The sequence below is a fragment of the Anolis sagrei genome, chromosome 3 (genome assembly GCF_037176765.1).
Source record: "Anolis sagrei isolate rAnoSag1 chromosome 3, rAnoSag1.mat, whole genome shotgun sequence".
In the NCBI taxonomy this organism is placed as follows: Eukaryota; Metazoa; Chordata; class Lepidosauria; order Squamata; family Dactyloidae; genus Anolis; species Anolis sagrei.
This window is the reverse complement of record NC_090023.1, coordinates 202204365-202232223: the sequence shown is the minus strand read 5'-3', so window position 1 is coordinate 202232223 and position 27859 is coordinate 202204365. Positions and strand designations below refer to the sequence as shown.

General features: G+C 39.7%; 1 protein-coding gene across 2 annotated transcripts in view; it reads left to right on the top strand.

The window, feature by feature from the left end:
* Positions 1 to 27859, top strand: part of GRK5 (G protein-coupled receptor kinase 5) — a 256986-nt gene that overhangs the window by 211030 nt on the left and 18097 nt on the right. For both annotated transcript variants that reach the window (XM_060768524.2, XM_060768525.2), the window contains 5 exons: positions 944 to 1134; positions 13944 to 13981; positions 16223 to 16312; positions 18486 to 18694; positions 24978 to 25115. In XM_060768524.2, coding sequence (XP_060624507.1) covers positions 944 to 1134; positions 13944 to 13981; positions 16223 to 16312; positions 18486 to 18694; positions 24978 to 25115 — 666 coding nt within the window. The remainder of the gene's footprint in view (positions 1 to 943; positions 1135 to 13943; positions 13982 to 16222; positions 16313 to 18485; positions 18695 to 24977; positions 25116 to 27859) is intronic.

Below are 27859 nucleotides of genomic sequence, written 5' to 3'. Positions count from 1 at the left end.
CACCCACCCACCCACCCCTCGCTTGCTGCTCACCGGGCCGAGTCCTGGTTCTGCCACTGGGACCAGCCCAGTGAGTGAGCAAGCAAGGGAGGGTGGGTGAGTGAGTGAGCAAGGACAGCAAGGGCAGCAGCAGTGGCAGATGCAGGAGCCTGGCCACCTCTTCCAGGCTCCTGCTTCTGCCGCTGCTTCTACCTTTGCGGCCCTCCTCACTCACTCACTTGCCCTTCTTTGCTCGCTCACTACTCACCAGGCCGTGTCACAGTGGTGGAACCAGGACTCGGCCCGGTGAGTAGCAAGAAAAGAAAACTGCAAAACAGCGAGTCCGCAAAAAACAAACCGCCAAGTAGCAACACTCTACAAATATTAAAACAGTATTAAACAACAATGGTATTAAAAACAATTAAGATTAAATCCATGTTGGGGTCTCAAAAAATTGGCAACAAGAAAGTTTTATACAGATCCGTTAGCAACATCATTCTGTGTTTAAAGTGGATTCTGCCGAAATGCTTTAGCTTTACTCCAAAAAAGTAAAACCAGGCTGTTTAGTAAGCCTTGAAAATGCTGATTTGTTATCACTAAATACTTTATTTCTATACTTATTTTATATACCTATATACTCATTGTCGTGCAAAAAAAAAATCAGGCGGAAAAGGATTGCATTTGGAAAAAGTGCAAGAAGCCCTGGACTGGATGACATCTAGTTCATCTAGTCCATCTGTCACATGTGGTTATTTGTGGAAGTATGAATCTGTACTTATGCATGAACTGTGTTTCATTATATGCACCATAAATCTTGAAGTAAATTTTTATAGTTGGCAGATTTATCCAGCTCTACTTTCTTCCTTGTATTCATATGATACCTTATTTCATTCCTCTTGCTAGCAATAGATAATTATTTATCAAAAATGTGCTTATTCTTATACTGTCCTCATTGCCTTTCTAGGTCAACTTAGCCTATGCCTATGAAACAAAGGATGCACTCTGTTTAGTTCTAACCATAATGAATGGAGGTGACTTGAAGTTCCACATCTATAATATGGGAAATCCAGGCTTTGAGGAAGAAAGAGCTTTGTTTTATGCTGCCGAGATCCTTTGTGGCTTAGAAGATTTGCATAGAGAAAACACTGTATACAGGTAAATGCTGTTCAATTGTCTTCAGAAATTTTGGGGCATGTACTTTTCTCGAAGAACTTATTATGATCCATATGTGATGTTTCCACCTGTAGATATTCCCAAGTTGTTATGTTCAGGCATTGAATGTTTGCCTTTTATGTTAGGAATCCGCTGTGAGTCCCTTTGGGGAGATAGGGCAGAATATAAATAAAGTTATATTATATTGTATTATATTATATTATTTATTTACAGTATTTATTTTCCACCCTTCTCACCCCAAAGGGGACTCAGAGCGGATCAAAGAACATATATATGGCAATCATTTGATGCCAATTAGACGAAAACAGAACAGACAGATGGAGGCATATATGTAGACTTCTCATCTTTTGGCACCTTTTTGGAGGCCGTGCTTGGTTCCAGCCATAGGAGAGTGCTATCGCTCCCATGTTGAAGAGCGTTTGTAAAATTTCCTCCTTTTTTGATTGTTGTGCCTTATTTTTAATACCTCCCCGCTTTAATGCAGTACCCATTTATCTACTTACATCAATGTTTTCGATCTGCTAGGTGGGCAGAAGCTGAACTGAAAGGCCGGGTGCTCACCCCAGCCTGGGCTTTGAACTGACAACCTTACAGTTGGCAAGATTTACTACAGCTGACAGCTTGGCAATTAGCCTGCTTAGCTAAAGCCCGGCCATTATTATTATTATTATTATTATTATTATTATTTTCCAAGTTCAGTATCTTTATAAAGCAGTTTGGAGAAAAAGAGCTGGGACCTCGGTTTAAAGTTTCATTAGCCGCAGTAGTCTGTCCACAATAAGGATATTCAGATATATGGGCTCATATGCTCATAGCATTCCTGCCACGGAGGACCTACGTAGGAAGGGAGTATTACTCAGTGTTATAGTACGTACTCTAAAGACAGGAAAATGGGAATTGTTTTATATTTCTAAACAGAAGAATCCAAGATAGGCGGTGTTTTCCACATACTTGAAAAACTCCCCTAAACTTACATGTACAAAAAATGAGTCAAGTAACCATCTCTCTAATATGCTGCCTTTTGGTCTTTGATGATCTTTTTACACTAGGATATGGACATCCAAACAAGTGATTGCTTTCCCAAAATGGGGAAAATGTCATTTTTTCATTATAATTCCTATAGTTGAACACTATCACCCTCATAACTCTGAGATCAGTGCGGTCCCCAGAAGACTGCATTTTAATGATTTCTCTGTTGTGTAGATCAGCCCTAAATCTGTTCTTGTAAACCTGGAGCTGCTAGTATGCCTTGGGGATATACTGAACTCATCTTCATGACTTCCATTGCCTATACTTTGTGCATAACCAGAAAATTGAGCTCCAATACAATGTTTGTCTTTATGTGTGTCTCCTTTCTTCTGAGAATAACGTTACTGGCACCCTATACTACTTTCAGTATACATGCAGAAGAATGATGCGACACTGCCTAAGGAGCACAAATTATGAGGAAATAGTGTATTTTTAAAAATAGGCTACAGCTTAAATCAAACAGCCCATGCCTGTTGTCAAAATGTGGCATTAACTTTGTCATCACAAGCATAATATTGATTTAGGTTCTATTTTCCTGTCATACTCGTGAATTCAGGGAAGTTCTTTGGAAAGCCATTGCTTGAAAGAATAAGGAGGGTGTGGGAGTCACTCCATGAAAGTGGAGTGATAAGCTTGAAGTACAAGAATTTTGTTGTACTTTCTATTCTCTATATATAACTTTTCAAAAATCCTGGAAAAAAAATAGGAAGCTCCCTCATTTATCCTTTTGTGTAATCCTCATGGCTGATACAGTGGATGCTGCAGGACAAAACTTTTGAATTGGCTAAATTATCATTAAGTAAAACTAGTAATGTTGCAGTTGCACAGCGAGTTAAGTTGCTAAGCTGCAGAAGGTCAGGGGGTTGAATCCACAGACAGGATGAGCTCCCATTGTTAGCCCCAGCTACTGCCAACCTAGCAGTTTGAAAACATGCAAATGTGAGTAGATCAATAGGTACTGCTTTGGCGGGAAGGTAAGGGTGCTCTATGCAGTCATACCGGCCATATGACCTAGGTGGCATCTATGGACAACACTAGCTCTTGAGTTTGGAAATGGAGATGAGCACCACCCCCAGAGTCGGGTATGACTAGACTTAATGTCAAGGGGAAACTTTTACCTTTACTTAAAACTAGTATCTGATTTCAAACATTTTTTAGGTAATTGCTTTTCAAAAGATTTCTATTGTATTAATACTCAGCTTTCTTCCTTTCGATTTTCTCCTCCTTTTTTGCAAGAAGAATTAGTTTACACACTAATTAGAAGCAAGAATTATGTGACTGTCTTTATTTCTGTAAGAGGGAAGAGAGTAGCTTTCGAAATCAGTAGAGTAGCCCTCCAAACCCATTGAACTTTATTTCCACTATAGTGATGGCTAACAGCATGTTGTGGTCAAAGTAGTCTTGAAGGCAAAGCTATGATGCAGCCACTTTGTAGAAAGCTAAGCAGGTCAGAATCTGGTCAGTGCTTAGTTGAGAGACAGTCTGGGAACCCCATGTACGCTGCCTTTACTTGATAGTTACTAAGATTATGATTAGCCCTTGGCTTCTTGATTTATGCCAGTGGTTTTCAACCTTTGACCCACTGTCTGGGTCCATCTCCCAGGATCTCTGAGTAGAGGCTATTCTAGCAGAGGCTCCTGGGAGTTAGTCCAAAACATCTGGAGACAGAGAACATGAAAAACTGGGTTATATGTCAACTGGAGAGAAGAAGAAGCTGGCACAGCTCCATTATGCCTGGGCCAGAAGCAGATGAAAGGCCCTCCAACTATCCCAAATGCCACTGCACCAGCTAAGCCAAGGACAAGAGGGGGAAGAGAATTGTGGAGATCCAGTGGCACCAAACCAGTTTCAGTGCCTCAGAGCAATGTGGACCCCATCCAACCACTGGTGCAGAAACCTGCCAGTTATTGAGCATTGTCATATGTGACCTATGTAGATGGGCCCTTAGTGTATGAACAATCTCCAGTAAAAAGGCTTTGCAGGGTGGGGATGGGGTGGTATATTCTCATTCTGTGAAGGATCTTCAAGGTCAAAATCAGCATTGAGTTGGAAACAACTGAAAACCAATTTGCAAAGCCAATGCATAATATGACCATGACATGATGTTCCAGGTAACTGCCACACAGCCATATTCTGGAGTAACTGCAATTCCCAAATCACCTTCAAGGACTGCTGTACACATACTGCATTTACAGTAATACAATATGGGTAACTACCAAGGCATAAATAGTTGGGGCTGTCCAGCTACAGCCTCAGCAGAGACATATAAACTGGGAGAAGATGCACAAATACAGCTAGTCTCTAGTTACAGACATGGATCACAAGTGACTCCTGAAATTAATTTGTCCTTTTATGGAGATTACAACCCCTTATAGCTCAGGAGGAACTCTACTAAGCCAAACAAATAAACCATCCATCAACTAGGCCTTTCTTTTCTTTTCTGGAGATTTAGTGGCAAACTAGGGAAATACCATCAACATCCCCATTAAAATAAATTTCAGTTTCATGTTACAACGTGGGAAAGTTTTATCATACTCCAGTTCCAATCAAGTGGCTATAATGATAAATATAGTACTGCCTTTTATTTCTCTGGGGCCCATTTTGGAATTTAGACTCTATGTGTGTACTTAGAAGATTTCAGTATAGTTTACATTAGATATCAAGAGGGATTCCTTTCTGGGCAATTGTCCCTAGAAATAAGATTCTAATCTTGTTTCTCCCCAAAGTTCTTGACATCAATTCCACATCATTTTAATAAATATCATTTATGAAAGACCACAGCATGAATGAGTAGACAATTTTCAAAGGTTTTAAGTCTAACAAATTTGTACCAGTTTGCCTAATACCCCTTTCCTTTCTCAAAGGAGAAAAAAATGATCTGAATCATGTATTATATTATACATAGATATAGATATCAATATAGATATATATTCTGTACATGTCATGCTTATCAAATTCTCAGATGGTATTTAATAACCCAGAGGACAGGATAAGAATTCAAAAGAACTTTGACAAACGGAGACCTGGACCAAAACTAAAATGAATTTCACAAGGATAAATGTAATAATACTTTATTTATATTCCGCTCTATCTGCCCGAGGGGGCTCAGGGTGGATTACAGAACACATATATGGCAAACATTTAATGCTGTTATACAAGTAACAAGGACAGACAAATGGAGGCAAAGGCTTTTCTCATCTTTTCCCATTTCCGGCATCTGGAGGCTGTTCTCGACACAGGGAGGTGCTGTCGCTCCATCTTCCATGCTGAGAAGCTTTGTCATCTGTAGATGTCCTCCCGATCGAATTGCCATCATGTCCGCCTTTTATTACCTTTCCTTTAAGATGAAGTACAGATTGTTGCTTAAAGCTCCCCACTTAAAGCAGTTGCTATTTATCTACTCATATTTCTGTTTTTTATCTGCTAGGTGAGCAGAAGCTGGGGCTGATGGTGGGCGCTCACCCTGACTGGGGCTTGGACTTCCAACTTTACAATCAGCAGGATTTTATGCAGCTTAGTGGTTTAACCTACTGTGCTAAGCCTGGCCCCTTCATTTAGGCAGGAAATATACTACATTTAAACAGGAAAAATGAACTTCACAAATGTAGGATTGGTGATTCTTGGCTTAAAAGTAGTACAAGTGGATCTAGGGATCTCAGTAGACTTCAAAGTAAGTATGAATCAACAATGTATGTGGCAGTCAAAAAACAAATGCAATTCTGGACTCCATCAACAGGAGTATAGTGCCCCAATTGAGGGAAGTATTTGTTCCACTCTCATCTGCTTTGATCAGATCTCAATACTCTGTCCATTTTGGGACACCTAAGATCAAGAAGTATTTTAACAAGCTGAGACATATATAGAGAATGATTGTCAGCATGATCAAAGATCTGTATACCCAGACTTATGATGAATAACTTAACTGGATATGTTTAGCTTGGAGAGGAGAAGTCTGAGAGGTGATATGAAAGCTGTCCTTAAATATCTGAAAGATAGTCATATAGGAGATAAATCTAGTTCATTTTCTGCTGTTCCAGAGACCAGAATACAAAGCAGTGGATTCATTTAACAAGAAAGAAGATTCCACCTAAACATTAGGAAGAAAAATTTTACCATTCAACAGTGGGATACATTGCCCAGAAGAGTGATGGACTCTATTCCGTTAGATCAGTGGTTCCCAACCATTGTCTATTGTCTATTGCTGCATAGTTGGAGGTTGGATTAGATGAACCTTATGGTTCCTATCAACTCTAGGTTTCTATTATTCTTTAATTCTGTGCCAAATCGCTACATTTAAATACCCTACAAAACCGTTCCCAGCTGTGCAGGAGTTAGAAAAGAGATATCTAGATTGTAGCTGCCTTTTCCCATTTTTGTGACTAAAAGCAGTTTCAGTGTCTCCATAATATAAACCAGACAAAGGGTGTGGTGGCAAACCTTTCCACGGCACCATGAAACCAAATGAAATGTATTTATCAGTCAGGAGATTCAAACGACAATCTGTACTTCATCTTAAAGGAAAGAAACCCTTTATGAAATAATTGAAATGATGCATGTTAGTCTGAACCAAAGACTTTGCTTTTTACTGACTTCTGGTTGACATGTCTGGACTCCCTTTTCTACCAGAAGTAGAGGTAACAGGCCAGATTAGTAGATTCAACATGAACACAGAGTTTTGTCCTCTAGTAGAGTTGGAATTTCAGTCAAGGGGGCTCAAGAAGAACAATCAGAATGGCTGATAATGCTTTCCCACAACACATACATCTCAGTATCCGCTACCTCTGAGCCCCTGGTGGTGCAATGGGTTAAACCCTTGTGCCGGCAGGACTGCTGACTAAAAGGTTGGCAGTTTGCATCCAGGGAGTAGGGTGAGCTTCTGTCTGTCAGCTCCATCTTCTCATGTCCCCAGGTGTCCCCTGGGCAACGTCTTTGCAGACGGCCAGTTCTCTCACACCAGAAGGGACTTGCATTTTCTCAAGTCATTCCTGACATGAAAAAAAAATCCACTGCCTCAGGTCATTGCCTCATCCTGTCTATCAGTAGATATGGTACTGATGTATCAGTCACAGTTGGCTCTCCGGTTGCATGGGTTTGCATCCACAGATTCAGCCAACCATGGCTCAAATATGTTTGATGAAAAATTCAAACAGCACACTGAATACTATGTTGATGTGTAGATATACCTTGCTGTAGCCTCCCTCTACTTCACAGATCTTCAGGACCACTCCAGCACTTGTTTGAGCTGTTCACCACTTTATATAAGGGTGCTATTTTACTGTGCTGTTGTATGTATTTTCGTATTTTGGTATCCACTTATTTTTTATTTCATATCAAAAGCATTGCATAAATTAGTATAAAACTGTTAAAAATAGAAGCGAGTGCAGGCGGCTAAATATCTTTTGACCAAAAACGGGCAACAGCAATGGCATTGTCTGTAGCCTCCAACAATTCTACCTCTGTACATAAGGCAGGGTATAGTGGACAAACATAAAGATGTGGAGTTGTCTGTTCTGCTCCACAGTCACACAAGGTGTGGGAATCTTTTAGGTAGTTGGTATCCACGGAAGGTCCTGGAATCAAACCCCACTGGATACTGAAGACTTACTTTAATGTCTAAAATGCAAGAAATTTCAGCCATTTAGGTTCTTCTAGGAAATGTTTAAAACGAGAATGAAAAAAGGATGCTGAGAAAGCATGACTCTTTTTGTTAACAGTGAGAAAAGGCATGACTCTTTTTGTTAACAGTGAGAATAACCATGAAGTAGTATTTAAAATAAAGCCATCCATTTTTTCCTGCATCCTCTTGCCCTTCACATATTTTCTCAGAACTGTTTGTTTGAAAAGTAAGCCTGTTACCAATGGTTTTTCTTGTGGAGTTTATCTTGTGAGGTCAATAGGGATTTAAATCAACAAAAGGAAGGGAACAAAAATGTTCTTAGGACATGTGCTTTGGCTTGTAATAATAAATAACATGGGTGATATATTTTGAACAAACAAAAATGTTCTGTCCTGATTAACAGGGGGGAAACCATTAAGTTCCCTATCAAGTAACAGCAAAATTTAAAATATTTGCAAGTAATTTAAAATATCAGGAACAGTTTAAAATACCAGAAGAGTGCCTTTGTGTGTAGGGCGGTTTCTAACAGTTGAAGTAAGTATAGTTAGCCAATTCCATTGTGGCAAAATCTGTGTGTGGTGATTTGTTCCACTTTGTTTTCATATTGTGAAGTTTAAAAATCTTTGTAGACATCATAACAGTGGGAGCATTTGTGGCCATGGATCACTACTGTACGACCTTGCATCATTTTATTTAGACAAGTGGCTGGTTGCGTATGTGAAAGATAAAATCAGATTGGTTTTGTGAGGAATGAACACACATTGCCTAAAAATAGCAACTCTGTGAAGAAATGGAAATACTTCTACATTTAAAAAAATAGTACATATACTTTTAAAAAACTGAAACTACTGAATAGAGAATGGGCTTTTAAGATAGTCATTAGGTAGAGACAGTACCATGGACTAGAGCAGTGTTTCTCAACCTGGGGGCCAGGACCCCTGCGGGGGTCGCAAGGGGTTGTCAAAGACTACCAGAAAACACAGTATTTTCTGTTGGTCATGGGGATTCTGTATGGAAAGTTTGGCTCAATTCAGTCAATGGTGGGGTTCAACCTCTTTGATTGTAGGTGAACTATAAATCCCAGCAACTACAACTCTAGTTTAGATGAAGAATGACAGCCTCAGTCAATACTAAAGTAGATCTTATGGATCAGACATATTGATTTAAAACAGCTTTTCTCAACCTGGGGGTCACGAGGGGGGTTTCAGAGGGGTTGTAAAAGACCATCAGAAAACACATATTTCTGATGGTCTTAGGAACCCCTTTGGCAGAGAAGTCTGAAGATCTCTTCGCCTGTCCTTCTCTTCCTTTTTTGGAAACAGACAGAAAATTCTCCCACCAAAAGCCCTCTTCCTGCTTTCTGGATGTAGGTGAACTACAACTCCAAAACTCAAGGTCAATGTCCACCAAGACCTTCCAGTATTTTTTGTTGGTCATGGGAGTTCTGTGTGCCAAGACTGCTTCAATTCCATTGTTGGTGGAGTTCAGAATGCTTTTTTGATTGGTGAACTATAAATCGCAGCAACTACAACTCCCAAATGTCAAGGTCTATTTTCCTCAAACTTCACCAGTGTTCACATTTGGGCATATTGAGTATTCATGCCAAGTTTGGTCCAGATCCATCATTGTTTTGAGTCCACAGTGTTCTCTGGATGTAGGTGAACTACAACTCTAAAACTCAAGGACAATGCCCTTCCAGTATTTTCTGTTGGTTGTGGGAGTTCTATGTGCCAAGTTTGGTTCAATGCCATAGTTGGTAGAGTTCAGAATGCTCTTTGATTGTAGGTTAACTATAAATCCCAGCAACTACAACTCCCAAATGACAAAATCAGTCCTCCTCCCCAACCCTACTAGTATTCAAATTTGGGCATATTGGGTATTTGTGCCACATTTGGTCCAGTGAATGAAAATACATTCTGCATATCATATATTTGCATTATGATTTATAATTTTAGTTAAGTTATAATTCGTGTTGGGTTGTTTAAATTTTGTATGGATGTATTGTTGTATTTGGGTATTGAATGTTTGCCTTTTATGTTTGGAATCTGCCCTGAGACCCTTCGGGGTGATAGAGCAGAATATAAATAAAGTTTTTGTTAATTATTATTATTATTATTATTAATAATAATAATAATAATAACAGTAGCAAAATGATAGTTATTAAGTAGCAATGAAAATAATTTTATAGTCAGGGATCACCACAACATGAGAAACTTGTGGCATTAGGAAGGTTGAAAACCACTGTACTAGAGCTTTGAGTCCCCTTCAGGGGAGATAAAGCGGGGTCTAAACAAATATGATGATGTGTTGTCGAAGGCTTTCATGGCCAGAATCACTGGGTTGCTGTGAGTTTTCCAGGCTGTGTGGCCACGTTCCAGAAACATTCTCTCCTGACCAGGCCCGTAGCCAGGATTTCGTTTGGGGGGGGGGCTGAATTTTTTTCAAGGGGGGGTTTGGAGGGGGGGGCTGAGTTTCGGGGGGCTGAGTCTGAGCGAAAGAGGGTCTACCCTAGCAAACCTTTTGTATCGTTACCCCAATACCCCCATGCATATGGGATATATTGAGCATGCTGATCAGATCATGATATGAATAAACATAACAGTTTAAATAATGCACCAGTAAGGCCTTTTCGCGAACTACCATGAGAATTTCGGGGGGGGGGGGGGGCTGAAGCCCCTCAAGCCCCCCCCCCCCCCCCGGCTACATGCCTGCTCCTGACGTTTTGCCCACATCTATAGCAGACATCCTCAGAGGCTGTGAGATGTGTTGGAAACTTGCAATATGTTGGAAACTAATAATAGAGCTTGAAAAAGTTCCTTCTTCGCTTAAACTCCCAGAATGTATTCATCACAATTGCCACTTGCCATGCTCACTGTGGGATTCTAGGAGCTGTAGTTCAAAGAAGCAGCTTTTCTCAGCTCTCATACACACATCTCATTACCACTGGTTTTAGCTTGATCTCCAGCAAAAACTTATAGTCACATCAGGCTGGAGCTATATTTTACCAACAGCTCAGTGTTTCAGAAAGGGATCTGGCTGAGCCTTTTTAGAGATGCTCCAAATTTAACCCAGATACTTCTGCATACAAAACATATGGTCTGCTTGCTGAACTGATTCATTAATTTCCTACAATGCTCAATGTCATTATAGAAAATTAATGTGGCAAGGTGAACTGATAGCTGGTGTTCTAGCATCTACTAAGGATGCCATATGTTGGCATCTGCCCTAGGAATCTGGGTAGGTGAAGGATAGATTTATTTAATAGAGCATTTTAATTATATGCAGTGAAGGCATGGATTGCATAGGAAATGTTCATTTGATATTTACAGTAGGCCCTTGGTATCCATTGGGTTTCAGGAACTCCAGTGGGTACCAAAATCCATGGATGCTCAAGTTCCGTTATATATAATGATATACTTTAAATGGTTTAAAATATGAGTGCTAGAGAGAGAGTCTTAAATGCCATTTCTTAAATGGCAAGAAACTACAACAGGGTACACTTTCACATCAGTATACTGCTTGGCACATGAGAAAATCAGGATTTGTTTTTTGGAATGTTTTCTAGCTGTTGTTATTTAACTCCATAGATGGAGAGCCTATCACAAATACAAGTAAAAAATCATTTGGGAGATATACCTGTTAACATAGGGATAGTAAAGATAAAGATTAAAGTTTCCCTTGACATTAAGTCTAGTCGTGTCTGACTCGGGGGGGGGGGGGGTGCTCATCTCAATTTCTAAGCCAAAGAACCGGCGTTGCCCATAGATGCCTTCAAGGTCATGTGGCCAGCATGACTGCATGGCGCACCATTACCTTCCCGCAGAAGCTGTACCTATTGATCTACTCACATGTTTTCAGACTGCTAGGTTGGCAGAAACTGGGGCTAACAATGGGAGCTCACCCCACTCCCCAGATTCGAACTGCTGACCTTTTGGTCAGCAAGTTCAGTAGTTCAGCCTTTTAACCCACTTCACAACTGAGGGCTCCAACATAGGGATACAAATGGTAAAAACATATAATGCAATAACCTCAGTGAAAACAGTATTTAACCCTTTCAGAATCCACATATCCACATATGAATTACCAAATGAAATCTAAAAAAATGCTATGAACATTTGTACTAATGTTGTATTTATTTGCATCAGATAGTTAAAATATTTTTGTAAAATGCTAGTGCACGTGCTTGAAATATAAATGGTCCCAGGATCAATCCATAAGATGTATGAAGACAGTGGCTTTTTCACACTGCACACATATAGCACAATGATTCGACTGTAACAGACAGGATTCTAGAAACTTTGAATTTTCAGTTTAGAGATTATATTTAGAATTCTCAAGACAGAAACCCAATCATTCACTGGATGGACCCATGGCAGTTTAAGGGAAATAATAGCGTTGGGATTGTGGAGTGTGAGAGGAGCCTGTGATTTGGCCAAAGAATGCCAGATTAATGTCTTGGCTCAGTAGGAGCTTGAGTCTGCCTTTCTTATGCATACAATTACATCTCTAGCAGGACCTAGCGCTTATACAACAGGCATGGGTAAACTTTGGCCCTCCAGGCATTTTGGAGTTCAATTCCCACAATTCCTAACAGCCAGTAGGCTGCTAGGAATTGTGGGAATTGAACTCCAAAATGCCTGGAGGGCCAAAGTTTACCCATGCCTATTATACAAGCATTTCAGATGTCAGGTGCTGGGGGAGAGGCAACCATAGCAATCTCTTGTCTGTCCCTCCTAAGCCATTTAGCCATTCTCTTCTAGTGAATCATAGAGTTATGTCCTTTTCTTTTAAACAAGCCTGTTACCATATTCAATTTGCACTTCAGTCAGCTTCTAAATAGAGAAAAGTGTGTTGTTTTGTTCTTCATTACAGGCAGCAAAATGCATTGGGCTGACTCTAGCCTGCAATCATTGCCTGAGACACGCACTGGATGAGAAATGCATGCTAATACTGTGATGATAGGTTGCTGTGAGTTTTTCAGGCTGTATGGCCATGTTCCAGAAGCATTCTCTCCTGACATTTCACCCACATCTATGGCAGGCATCCTCAGAGGTTAACGGTTTTGTTGGAAACTAGGAAAATTGGATTTATATGTCTGTGGAATGTCCAGGGTGGGAGAAAGAACTCTTGCCTGTTTGAGGGAAGTGTGAATATTGCAATTGACCTCCTTGATTAACATTGAATGGACTTGTAACTTCAAAGCCTGGCTGCTTCCTGCCTGGGAGAATCCTTTGTTGAGAGGTGTTAGCTGGCTCTGATGGTTTCCTGTCTGGAATTCCCACCGTGGACATTCCATAGATAGATAAACCTCACTTGCCTAGTTTCCAAGACATCTCACAACCTCTGAGGATATTTGCCATAGATGTGGGCAAAATGTCAGGAGAGAATGCTTCTCTCCAGAAAACTCACAGCAACCCAGTGATTCCAGCCATGAAAACCTTCGACAACACATTGTGATGATAATTATGGCTATAGCATCAATTTGAACCACCAAGCTCCCCATTATATTGGTTCATTGTTATTTACTACCAAGTGGTGTTCAAATTATGATGACCCTATGAATGAAGAGCTCCAAGATCCCCAGTCATCAACTGCCCTGGTTGGGTTTTACAGATCCGGGTCTTTGCCTCCCTTGGCAGACTCAATCCACCAGCAATGTGTGCCTCCCTCTTTTCCTACCACTTTCCAATTTACCAGGCACTTCCCCCCCCCCCCAATAAGTCATGTCATCTCATGATATGTCCAAAGACCAACAGCCCCACTTTAACCATTTTTGCTTCTACGGAAAATTCTTAGAATTCCTCTAGGACCTATTCTGTCTTTTTAGCAGTATCTATAGAATTCCTCCCCAGCATATTTCAAATGAGTTGATTTTATGCTAATACATTTTATTAAAGTGAGTGAATATGTGCCAACAGAGCAGACTGCATTATTTGGTGGAGCGGGTCCTTTATTTTGTCATGAAATCATGTTTTTTTTAAAATTGGCTTTCTGAATTCTATACCATGTTAAGCTGGCTCCCTGCTGTTTAATGGCTTGAAGTAAAACACATTCTGAGGTCTTGCGATTCCTATGTTATGAAAGCTGCTTTCACACAATAACTGTACTCTCCTCCTCCCTCCTTTCCCTTCTTTTTTTTTTTTAGGGATTTGAAGCCAGAAAATATCCTGTTAGATGATTATGGTAAGTCTTTAGTGCTTTAGGCAAGACCACGTCTTCCACAGTAAAGTAGCTTACGTTTAGTTGTGCTGCATATAGTATTGTGCAAGGTGCAATAGTTGTCTGCAGTGGGTGAGAGGCTCAGCAGTAACTAATGCTCATCTTGGGAAAGAGAAAATGATAGAACTTTAGCCAATGTGTATACGAGAGAAAAGCAGAGAAAGCACTATTATGAAAAGCAGTGTGTGTTAGGTTAATGATAACATAGCTGACTATGAAATTGTCTTTTCACTCCATTGCTCTGGGAAACTTCCAAAATAAATAAATATGGCACCCAGATTTGGATGGCTCGTATTTCTTTCCAAATGTATTTGATTCCCATTTTCAGAATAATTTCTATGACAATGCATCACTTCACATTTTGGTATTTGCCGTCTAAACAAAGGCAAATAAAATGTTCTCTGCTTCAGGATAAAAATGGCTTTTCTTAGATTGTGCCTCTCTGCTTCCCCCCCCCCCCCAATTCGAAACTAAAGCATACAAGATAATTTTGCTGCATTCTCAGTCACAAAATTGATACAGAATAATGTGGCATTATTATTATTATTATTATTATTATTATTATTATTATTATTATACCCCACCTCCATTTCCCCAAGGAGACTCAGGGCAGCTAACATGGGGCCAAACAATTACAATTTAAAAAAGTAAAATACATGCAAGAACAGCAACAGCACAACAACTTCACATAAAATGCATACACAACAACATAATAAAACAAGAAGATAAAGGCGAGCTAGTCCAAAGCGAGGAGTGAAAATTTCTTTTTAAAACCATCCAGCACAACAGTTGTCTGGGTTGAGTCTTGAGAAAGGAATACAGATAGATAGATAGATAGATAGATAGATAGATAGATAGATATGCATAGATAGATAGATAGATAGATAGATAGATAGATAGATAGATGATAGATAGATAGATATGCATAGATAGATAGATAGATAGATAGATAGATAGATAGATAGATAGATGATAGATAGATAGATAGATAGATAGATAGATAGATAGATAGATAGATAGATAGATGATAGAGACACACACATTTCTTTAATTTGAAAGAGTTCCTAGACTTCCCATTTTATGCCACAGCTTCAAATAGAATAGATTATAACAACTTGGTTCAGTCTGATGATCTTTTGGGCAAAGATAGTCTCTCCTTTTTCAGAATAGACCTCAACTACAGCCCAACGATAGACTGTGTATTTGCATGCTGAATGCCCCAACCTTCATCACTGGCATCTCCAGTAAATTGGATTCAGTAATAGTACAATTCAGAGCTTATCAGGTCAGTTAGAAAGTCTCATATGATGTGAAACCAACATATTTGGTCACAACTTCCTTATATTTATGTGAGGGATTCAAAACCCTGAGTGAATCTCAAGAACAAGCGGGGGGTTTCTTTAAATGAGAGTTGGGCAACAGTTTGTGTTTCCTTTTTCTTTCATGTGGATTACTGCTCCATTATAGAATGCAATATCATGATTTATCATAACTTCCAGAAGCATTCTGTTCCAGAAACATGCTATAAAGCTTTTTGTTGTTGTTTTAAAAGTGTGTGTGTGTGTGGGGGGGGGGGGGGGATCTTCAAGGTAAAATTTGTGACAATTTCCCAAATTTCAAGAATTTACCTCCCCTTTTATAAAGGATCAATTGTCTTGCAGATTGGGGGAGATATGGTCCAGCCCCCTAATTGAAAGTCATTTCCTATGTTCCTTTGATCAGTTTTCCAGTTTGGGTCTGATACTATTTTGGTCCTAGAGGGAATAACTGTTCATTTAATACAGTGGTTCCCAACCTGTTTTTGACCAGGGACCACTCTCCAACATTAGTACCAAAAGGGTTATGAATCAGTTTTTGGTGAATTTTAGATTCAGCTTGGTTATTTGGGGTGCTGCTGATTCAGAAAATTGCATCGGATAGACCACATCAGTGCTAGTTTCTGATACAGAACATATGCCATCCAGTAGTCACCCACAGAAAACCATTTTTAATAAACCTCAGCACTAGAAGAGGTTTTCGCAAGACCAATCACTCTCATTGCTATGGTGTAGTAACGGTGAGACTGCAAACCATATTTTAGCTCTTCTGGACCACTGGTGGTCTGTGGACCACAGATTGGGAACCACTGATTTGACAGAAAGAATGGTTGTTTTCTACAGTTTTGTGTTTGTGCTGGAACATTTGCTTTTTTTCTTCCTACTTTAGGCCACATCAGAATCTCTGATTTGGGGCTAGCTGTTAAAATCCCCGAGGGTGAATCAATCCGTGGACGGGTAGGAACAGTTGGTTATATGGGTATGTTATTTTGTGTCTTATGTTTCCTTGTTTCCAAATCTGAATGTTTCTTTTTAAAACTCAAAGCAATCTAAGCATAATAATTCATAACAAACCAAGCATAAAGAAGAACTGGTAAAGGATTATATGGGTCAGCTTCTGATAAGTGGAAACACAAGTTACAAGTGCCATGTATATTCTCCCTTCCCCCAAATGGTGCAGATTATCATATGTTTACTTAATGCAATCTGTTCCTTTTCCAAGATCCTGGGTTCCAGATTATCATATGTTTACTTAATGCAATCTGTTTGACTTCCAAGATCCTGGTTTCCCATCATTTGAGAGCAACTTCATTAGAATTGCAGTAGCGTGGAATAAGCATTCGCGAGGAATGTCATTAGTAGACATGGTGTTTGTGTGTGGTATTTGAGTGGATACTACAACAACGGGATTGTAGCTCAGCTTGTACTACAAATGTGAATATATGAGAATTCGTTCAGTATCAGAAACAGCATTCCATAGTTGATAAGGACAATTATTTTTACGCATCCTCAAACCGAACTCTTTCAGAAGGAACCAAGTATTAGAAGAAATAAGATATTTTGCTCATATCCTGGCTATGCTTCTTATTTGTGAGCATCACGAAGCTGTTATTGAACACAGTCTTCAAAGCCCTTCTAATAAAACAGGTGATAATTACCCAAAAGTAGGGATATAGTTAGTTGGCTGCATGTGGTTCTTCAAGGTTATTTTTGTGGCTTCAAATTCCCACCTAGCTGCAAAAAAAACATGCTGTTGAATTTTAGTAGCAAATGGGCAAACAAATTAAAACTGAAAGGCAACACTTGTTTTGCAGTTTGCCAACATACCACAAACCCCACTTTACAATTAACATTTGCCACCAAACTTCAGCAGTGTGGTTTCCTGTTGAATTGCACTGATGCAGTAATGGGTTGAGGATGGAAAAGACAGGTTCTCCTTAACACACCAAAGTTGTCTACCTCAAAATAATAGTGTGGGGAAAACTAATTTTCTATCATTTCAAGCCCTTAGTGGGGGGAAACTTATTTTCTATTGTGTTGCCAAAGTACACCTATGTGAAATTGTTACTAAATCAAATTTAATATACAATGTTGATGCTGGAAAGCTTGTTCAGTGTCCAGCTCCTTTTAATTTAAATGACATGGTGTGAACTGGAATATTTTTCTTAAAGTCAGTTCAATAATTAACTGGTAGTATCATTACCTTAGGTTAACCCTCAAAATTTATAAAGAGTTTGAGAAAGAGGTCTTTTTTTGTGTGACAGGAGCGACTTGAGAAACTGCAAGTCGCTTCTGGTGTGAGAGAATTGGCCATCTGCAAGGACGTTGCCCAGGGGATGTCTGAATGTTTGATGTTTTACCATCCTTGTGGGAGGCTTCTCTCATGTTCCCACATGGGGAGCTGGAGCTGACAGAGGGAGCTCAATCTGTTCTCCCCGGCCGACACAAGAGTTTAACTCATTGCACCAGCGGGGGCTCCAGAAAGAGGTCTGATCCCACTAGACTAATTTGTATAGAACTTGCAAAAGAGATCCAAAGAAATATCTGTCTTTCTGTTTGTCTGCATATTCTATAACTTTAGCAGAATTTTGTATATATTTCTGTGTAAGATCATTCAGCCGATATTTTCTGAGAGGGCAAAAGTTCAATATATGAGGTGAATTGAATCACTCCACCTGACTGATATCTTCATATGGTTCTAAGTTTGGTTCACCACATGGTGGTGCAATTTGTTCCATGCTTATAAAAACATCTGGAAATAAGAATATGGAGTAACATGCAGAAAATTATTCCCAACTGCCTGATGAGTCACTCCACATAAACGCCTTACGTCTTGATTACAACTGTATGTGGAATGAGCTAAAAGGACTCTCCTAGTAGTAGCTGTAACATACATTCGTAACCAAAGTCTAGATGGAATCACTTATTTAATTCTTAGAACTTGAGCCAAAACTTGAAAAGGTGTTTCAATCACCATATCCTGATGATGTGCAGTAATCATGCTAGCTGGAGGGATTTCAGGAGTTGTATTCAAAAAAGTAACTTTCCACAGATTTTGAATCTGGCTGGCAAATGTTAATTCACCATCAGTATGATAACATCAACATATAAATTGCTGTTTTTTATGGATCGTGTCTTTCTGTCTTTTCCAGCTCCTGAAGTCCTAAATAACCAACGATATACACTTAGCCCCGACTATTGGGGTTTAGGTTGCCTGATCTATGAAATGATTGCAGGACAATCACCTTTTCGTGGAAGGAAAGAGAAGGTGAAGCGAGAAGAGGTCGACAGGAGAGTCCTGGAGACAGAAGAGGTGTATTCCCATAAATTCTCCGAGGAAGCAAAGTCTATCTGTAAAATGGTAAGGAGCAACTCCATTTTGTGACTTGGGGCTCAAAAAATAATCATCAAAATTTATTGTGGAGGTATCGTTTAGCAGAGGAGGTTAATCCAAAGGGTTCTTTAATCCCACAATACAACATAAAATAGATAATCAAATTGTGGTGTTCAAAAACTCCTGAGTTTAGTTCCATGACTGGATGAGAACAGAAACCACAGCATAATACCCCAGTGGCAGCACCAGTGAATTGATTCTTAGGCCTGGTACTCAAGGCCATTTCCGAAGTGATGGTAGCCAAGGAAATGCCAAGAAAAACCAAGGTCTAAACCAGGCATGGCAAAATTCAGTCCTCCAGGTGTTTTGGACTTCAGCTCCCACAACTCCTAACAGCCAGTAAGCTGGCTGGGATTTCTAGGAGTTGAAGTCCAAAACAACTGTAGGACTGAAGTTTATCCCTAGTGGAGTATGCTAAAGAGCCTAAAAACCCTAAAGGATCCAGATCCTGTCTGATCTCGGAAGCTAAGTGGGGACCTTTGTGTGCTCTAGTTTGCACTTGAACTGAGATCATCAATGAATAACAGGTACTCTAGGTTATATTTCAGAGAAAGGAACTAACAAAACTATCCTTTAATATTTCTTGTGTAAGAAACCTCTCTGAAATTCACCATAAGTCAACAGGTGGCTCAAAGGCACATACACACTAATAGAGAGAAGAGCCATTTAATAAATAGGACTCCACCTACGTGTTGGCTCATCCTCCAACAATTTGTGGGTCTGCTCTAGTTGGGATTAACCAAAGAAGATTTCATCCTAAACCTTTCCACCCTTTTGGTCAGCAACTCCAAAATGATCTTCACCTGTGGCTGTGAAGGCCATGGTGTTATTACTAACACATGAAGGAGATTTGTTCAGTTTTACCATGTGTGGTTCTCTTGTTCCGACACGGTGGACTGAATACATTCACAGCTGGATCTTCACACATTTTGTAAACTGGTGGACCAGGACCAGCAAAAATAGACCCTACTGTAATGGCAAAACGCAAGTCTGCCAAAATCTCTCCGGTCTATTTCTTACCTTCAGTAAACCATGCTTGTGGGCACGGTGTCATCAGTACTGCCTTTCTGTTTATATTCTTCCCACTTTGGAAACAGTTTAGCTGGAGAATTTTCCAGAACCATTAGACAAATCGTTTCTAGAATTTCAACAAGCAAGAGCTGCCCTGGTCTATTGAAACTGAAAAATGTTCGCAGACAAAGAAACAATCAGACTGAACAGTTAGAGTAACCCAGGTGCACCACATGTTATGTTGCCTGTGTAACCAGGGCCTAATTGCATCTAACTGATTTTGGAGTAATGCATTAATTTGCCAACCTATATAAAGATTTCATGTTTACACTCACTGATTACGCTGCATATTAGCTTTTCTACTGCTGCCCTCTAATGGACACAAAGAAACCGCTGTATTGCAGCCTTTCTAAATATTTTTATTATTCAGTTCTTGTGGGTTTTTTCAGGCTATATGGCCATGTTCTAGAGGCATTTCTCCTGATGTTTCGCCTGCATCTATGGCAAGCATCCTCAGAGGTGAGGTCACCTCTGAGGATGCTTGGCATAGATGCAGGCGAAACGTCAGGAGAAATGCCTCTAGAACATGGCCATATAGCCCGAAAAAGCCCACAAGAACTGAGTGATTCCAGCCATGAAAGCCTTCGACAATACATTTTTATTATTATTATTTTGGGCTGAGTTTTTATTCTGTTTTCCTCTTAAGTATGTTTTTACTTTAACAATGCAGTCCAGACATGTGTCTGCTCAGAAGTAAATCTACTTTTTGGTGACAGAAACATGTTTAAGTCAAACCAGTGGATTCAAATTTAAAGAAATCTACTTTTTGGTGACATAAACAGTTTAAGTGTAACCAGTGGATTCAAATTTAAAGAAAGGGGATTCTTATTCATCATTAGGAAGAACTTGGTGATGGTAAGAACTTTCTGTTAGTTTAATATATTCCATCAGAAAATGATGATGATGATGATGATGATGGTGATGATGATGATACTTTATTTCTGTACCACCCTCTCTCCCCAAGGGGACTCAGGGCAGTTTAAGAAGGCAGACAAACAATGCCTAAGTGAGTACAAAGCATATCAAAAACATATCAAAATACAAGATAGAGCACAATAATAACAGTGAGTTTACCATGAAGGATTAAGCGTTGAGATAAAAATATAACAGAATAGTCAGTAAGACATAATTAACTAGAAAATAAACATTACAACAAATACCCACAAAACAGTTTAAAATACAGTTACAATTAAAAATAGCTGGCGCCCGTGTTCCTTTAAGATATATTGTGACAGCCATATAGTACACGTGGAATTGGCCAGCATTCCAAATGGGTAACATGTTTTAGTCTTCTACCTCTCCATACGCTAAATTGCATATGTGTGTTTTTAGAAGTGTCTTAAAGGAAAAGAGGGTATGGGCCATTTTTAGTTCTTTAAGAAGGGAGTTCCAGAGACAAGGAACAATCACAGAGAGGGCCCCCTCTCTCGTTCCCACCAATCTAGCTTATGACAGGAGTGGGACCGAGTGGAGGACCTCCTCTGTTGACCGCAGTGCCTGGGGCGGTCTGTATGGCTAGATACAATTCGACAAATAGCGTGGACATGAACATATCTCCAGTTGTCTGCAAATTGTACTGGATTGGCATTATGAGATGTGTCTCCTAACTCAAAAAGACATTGGGAGAATTTTTGTTTGTTTGTTTGTTTGTTTGTTTTTTAGCCATTCCAGTAGGGAAGTGTTCTGCACCATCTCCTTTATTTTTACTTTGCTCACATTAAAAAGCATTAATTTTGAAACATGGAAACTCTCCACATGATCTGATCCCAGGGATCTGGTTCACAGAAAGATCCTTCTTGAATTTAGTGAGTTCTCCTTTTCAGACTCATCACTTTCATATTAGCGAAGCAGCAACAAACTTAGCATGACTAGCACACTCCCCTGTTTGTGTACTCACTTGAATCTCCAAGAAGACCTGAATAAGGCTTAAGAACCAGGTGTCTTGTTTGAGACCCCTGCCTTGAGGTGCTGAAGTAATGATTGATTACACCAACTTCAGCAATTTGGAAATTCAGTGGTTCTCAGCAGTGCTCATACATACAATGTGCTACTAGTACACATATGGACATTAATGAATAAGCTGTTCTATATAGAAGAGTCTGCAATAGGGAAAAATGAGAACATTTCGACAGGCGCCCTTAGAAACACATCAGGCACCCTCTCTGAATTGGCCCTTTTCCTTATAAGGGGAAAATTTCCAAGCTCACAAAAACTGAGGATAGAAGGAGAAACAATAAACTCTTGTTTTGAATAAGTTAACCCATTCAAATTCATTTTCCTCTGCCCTGCTCCAGATTCTTCTGTTTCTTTTGCCTGCCTCCCTTTTCACTTAACTTTAGCTTGGTTGATTTTGCATTTAGCTTTTTCTGACTAAGCCACCTCTGAGTATTCATTACCTTAAAAAACCCCATGAAAATCATGTATTCACCATAGGTCAACCAATGCACACACAACAACAGAAAATATGAGTAAAATCTAAACAGCTTTTGGGTTGTCCCTTAGTTTGCAGCAGAGAATTAGATTTTTTTTCATGAGGACAAGCAGGAGGCAAGTTCGTGCATAAATTATTCTAGCAGCTATAACTAAATAATTAAAAAGTATGTCTTTATATTGTATCTGTTATACCCAATAAGAAGTATTCTGGTTTCATTTGTATTTTAATCTTAAGTATTTTCTGGATTCTTTCTTGTATTTCCATCCAGTAGTTTCTTGCTACCTTGCAGGTCCATCACAAATGATAAAACGTGCCTACATGGGTTTCGCATTTCCATAATTTATCCTGTATATTTTTATAACACTTTGCCAACTTTTGAAGAGTTATGTATCGTTGGTGCATCATTTTGTACCAGTTCTCCTTTAAATCATAATCATATGTTTACTTCAATTTGTAATTCCATATTCTTTCCCAATCTTCTAATTTAATTGCATGCCCAATGTTTTTGATGTTTTCCATCCTAGTGGGAGGCTTCTCTCATGTCCCCGCATGAGGAGCTGGAGCTGACAGAGGGAGCTCAATCCGCTCTTCACAGATTCAAACCACTGACCCGGTTTAACCTATTGAGCCACCAGGGGCTCCAGTTAGCATTGTGCTAACTTGAGAAATTCTGGGACTTGTAGTCCAAAATATTCACTTTTCCAAACTGGATAGAATGATTGAAGGGTCATACAATTGACCCAAGGCTGTCTGAAGTTCCTGTCTTACTTTCCACTTCAGAAAAAAGAAAGTTTCGTGTGGAATCAAAATCAATTGAGCCAGAGCATGGCAGCATGTCTGTGAGTGAGTTGGAAGATAAGCATTTTGAGGGAGATAAGGAATTTAGCAATAATATATAGGGGAAGAAAATACTTGACAATGAGAAAGATTCTTGTGTGTTTGCACTGTGTTTTGTGGATTTGTTCTGTCTGACTTGTGGCTGTTTACATATTTTGAGTAATTTAATTGGTAAACTATATTAATTTTAGGTATCATTTGAAAAAAGATTGCCCCATCTTTCTCTGAAATAGCTGGACCTGCCAGAGCAACACCTTTGGATCAAAGGGAATGGCTTTGTGTCTTGGCATTCAGTCCACACCTTTGCTTTCAACTTCTGTTCATGGGCACAATGTTATTTAGCCTCATTCCTTTCCTTTTCAAAAAACGTTGTTTTGCATTGAGACAGAGACTGGATCTACGCTACCCTATATCCCAGGATCTGATCCCAGATTATCTGCTTTGAACTGGATTATATGAGTTTATGCAACCAGATAATCTGAGGGCCATTCCACACAGCCATATAACCCAGAATGTCAAGACAGAAAATCCCACAATATTTGGTTTGAACTGGATTATTTGAGTCCACGCTGCCATATAGTCCAGTTCAAAGCAGATAATGTGGAATATATTCAGCTGTGTGGAAGGGCCCTGAGATAAACAGATAATCTGAGATCAAATCCTTGGATAGCGAGGGCAGTGTCGTTCCAGCCATAGAGACTGAACACCAACATTATAGGGTAAGTGTGGATGATCACAACTTTGGTAATGGTTATAGTATGTATTAAAATATTTCTCCATCAACTGATGGAAGGAATGAAATGATGTGCCAAGTAACTAAGATCAGTGTGTATCCAAACAATTATCCAAGGTTTACCCATCTAAGTGGCAATCAGAGCAATCCAACCACATGTGCCAAAATTGAAGATGCCCAAACCCACAGTTTCACCACTATTGATCAACTGTCCCAACCCTCAGGGCTTCCCCTTTCCATATCTGTATAGTGCTCAGTGTTCTCACCACTTCCCTTCATAACCACAAGTTGTGACAAAGCTCTAAACAACTTCATATTGTGTGGTAGACCAGAGTCCAAGTCCAGTGTGGCTAAAACCCTAGATACCCTACATAAGGTGGTTGAAACACCAGGGAAAGTGAAAAGAACACAGAAGAATTCCTTTTCATCTCCCAATAGCAACCAGACAAAGCTTGGGAGAATCATAGTGGATGTATGGAATCACACAGGGAACCTGTGACAAATTCTGTCCCTGAGTTGTTGTGCACCTTTAAGTTGTTTTTGACTTATGGTGACCCTAAGTGAAACGTATCACAGTGTGTTTTTTTGCACTACAAATAAGATATGTGTAGTGTGCATAGGAATTCATCCACGTTTTTTCAAATTATAATCCGGCCCGCCAACAGTTTGAGGAACTATGACCTGGCTCTCTGTTTAAAAAGTTTGTGGACCCCTGCTATAGACTCTGCCATGGACTCTGACTTAGCATGTATTGGAAGATATCTACTTTCATTCTGATTAGTATAATTTGGGGTTGTGAATAAATTTATAATTTGCCATTCACATTTGCAGAGATTAGAGGCACAGGACCTCCATAAAAGTGAAAAACCATAAATAAATTGTGGGTTTTTTTTAAACCTGAGAAAATACCTCTCTAGGAATTTCTAGGTCTTCTAGCATGTTGGAATGGTTGACTTTCAGTGAAAGCTGACCGTAGACTTGCACTGGAGGACCTAGAAATTCCTACATATAACATTTTAATCAAATCTATGCAAAAGTCAAAATTGCAAATATAGAGAGACGATATAAAATTCTAGGGTTTTCTGAATTTCCGAGTTTTGTGGGTATCTGTCTCTGAACATATACAATACCAAGAAAACACTTTCTTTAAATTCTCTTGGGTTTTCCCCTCTCAGCTACTGACCAAAGATGTGAAACAGAGGCTGGGTTGTCATGAAGAAGGAGCAGCTGAAGTAAAGAAGCATCCATTTTTCAAGAATATGAATTTCAAGCGCTTAGAAGCTGGAATGCTGGACCCACCTTTTGTCCCTGATGTAAGTAGCACATGAAAGAATATCACAAAACTTAAGTGGAACTTGAAAGCATACTCCTCGAGATTGTTCTTGCACCTGAATGTCTGTTCCTGTTTTCTGCTCCTGTTGAGATCTATTTTCCTTTAGAACAGATAGGTTTCAGTAGGCATATGTTGATTTATGATGCCAGGATCCAGTGCCTCTTTGATCAGTCTCAGATGGATGTTAATTTAAGATATGACAAAGTTACCCTGGGGCAAGAAAAGGTTTTCACAAGGATTGAAACTTCTCTAAGAAATCATACAATCTCTAGCATTATTTCGTGGAAACCAAGTCAATTAAGAGACTAGGACATGGAACAATGGCATCAAACTACAGGAAAGGAGATTCCACCAGAACATTAGGAAGAACTTCCTGACAGTGAGAGCTGTTCAGCAGTGGAACTCTCTGCCCAAGAGTGTGGTGGAGGCTCCTTCTTTGGAGGCTTTTAAGCAGAGGCTAGATAGCCATCTGTCAAGGGTGCTTTGGATGCGATTTTCCTGTTTCTTGGCAGGGAGTTGGACTGGATGGCCCATGAGGTCTCTTCCAACTCTATGATTCTATGTTTCTATAAGTTGCTATAAGGATAAAATAAGATGATAGTTTAGATTACTGGAGAAATTTGTTCTTGGAGGTACAATACATTGCATTTTAGGTTTTGTTCGCATTGTTTTACCTCATCAGAACTGCAGAGGCCTATTTCATGCTACGCAATGGTGAAAATAAGATTTTATTTTAACTGTTATGGCAGCATCCTCTGTAATGTTGGGATTGGCAGGGAAGGATAGTTTAAATTCTTTAAGAAATGATACATACCAAGGGACAACTGTAATGCACACACACGCTCTCAATCTCATGTGTAAGCTGCTGAAGCTGCCATTTTCTATCATAGAAGCACTTTAGTTGTAACACAGAGTATTATTTCTCTGTTTTAGAAAAGTGTTTGGGCCGTTACAGATTGATATAATATCATAATAATAATAAAAATTATTTATATCCTGCCCTATCTCCCCGGTGGAGCAGTGGGTTAAACTGCTGAGCTGCTGAACTTGCTGACCGACAGGCTGGTGGTTCAAATCTGGGGAGCGGGGTGAGCTCCCGCTATTAGCCCCAGCTTCTGCCAACCTAAGAGTTTGAAACATGAAAAAGTGAGTAGGTTAATAAGTACTGCTCTGGCAGGAAAGTAATGGCACTCCATGCAGTCATGCCGGCCACATGACCTTGGAGGTATCTATGGACAACACCAGCTCTTCAGCTTAGAAATGGAGATGAGTGCAACCCCCAGAGTTGGACATGACTAGACTTAATGTCAGGAGAAACCTTTATCTATCTCCCTTTGGGGACTCAAGACGGTTCACAACCACTAATGGCAACCATTCGATGCCGTAAAGTGCAACCAAAGATCAATGACATAAGTCAAATAAAAAAATTGATGATAGTGTTTCTAACAATGCTTGAAATTGCTGTTTTGAATAACCATGGGGTAGATGTGTTTTGATCTGATGTTTAATTTCACTTGAATAGTCCTAATACCAAAGACTGGAATCCTGTTGGGGCCCTGTATTGGTATCAAAAGAGTTGTGCAAGTGGTAGTATTTCTGAAAGTTAGCATATGCATGATCCTTAGTGCCATTAGTCATGTCACAAGGGCACAACTCTTGTCTCCTGTTTTTGATCCAGTGGATTGGAAGACAATTCACTGTTGCACAGCACAGCTAATTCGGGGCTGTGATGTATTTCGCACAACTCTGAAATTGCAGCGTAACTTCTTTGGCTCATAATAATGAATGCATAGGTTCTTGACCACACTCTTTTAGGTCTTTGAAGCCAACCAATTTGTAATGTTTCCACTCATTTCAATGAGACCTATTTAAAGTTTCTTGCTTCATTGTTTCCTTATTGTCCCATCTACCAGCCCTCTCTCTGAATCATGAATTGAATAACATCTAGCATTTATCTATGGCTGGCTTACTATTCAGTTTTTACAACCTCATAAAGCAGATTATGAAGCCCTGAACTTGCTGACTGAAAGGTCAGTAGTTTGAATGTGGGAAACAGGTGAGCTCCCGCTGTTAGCCCCAGCTTCTTCCAACTTAGCAGTTTGAAAACATGCAAATGTGAGTAGATCAATAGGCAGAAAGGTAACGGCATTCCATGCAGTCATGTCGGCCACATGACCTTGGAGGCGACTATGGACAATGCCAACTCTTCAAGTTAGAAATAGAGATGAGCATAAGACTTGACTAGCCTTAATGCCAAGGGGAAACCTTTACCTTTACTAAAGCAGCTTAACAGTCTTTCAACTTTCAATGAAAGGATGTGATCCCTAAAAGTTGTCTCTCCAGCCAGGTAGTATTCCAGTTGAATAATTTCTGAAGTACTGGCAGTCGGAGCACTAAGGAAGGACAACGGGGGCAGGTTCCATCCATAAGCTTTAGTGTGAGTCAGCGTAGCCAGTGGGGAACTGGTGAGGTTAGCACAGGTTGCACAGATCTAATGGAGAAATGCTGCCTAAATCTCTGTGCAGCCACTTTATGTCACAAGGCATTTGTTCCAACTCGTTGAATGAGGCAACATTCAGAAATAAATAAATATTTAATACCCAAGAAGTCCTGCTGCTGACCTGCTGCTACTTCAATAAAGGAACCCAAAAAGAAGGCTATGGTATGATTTTGCTGCAATACAACTTTAAAACAGTTCATTTCCGCCTTCCTGCAGATGGTAAC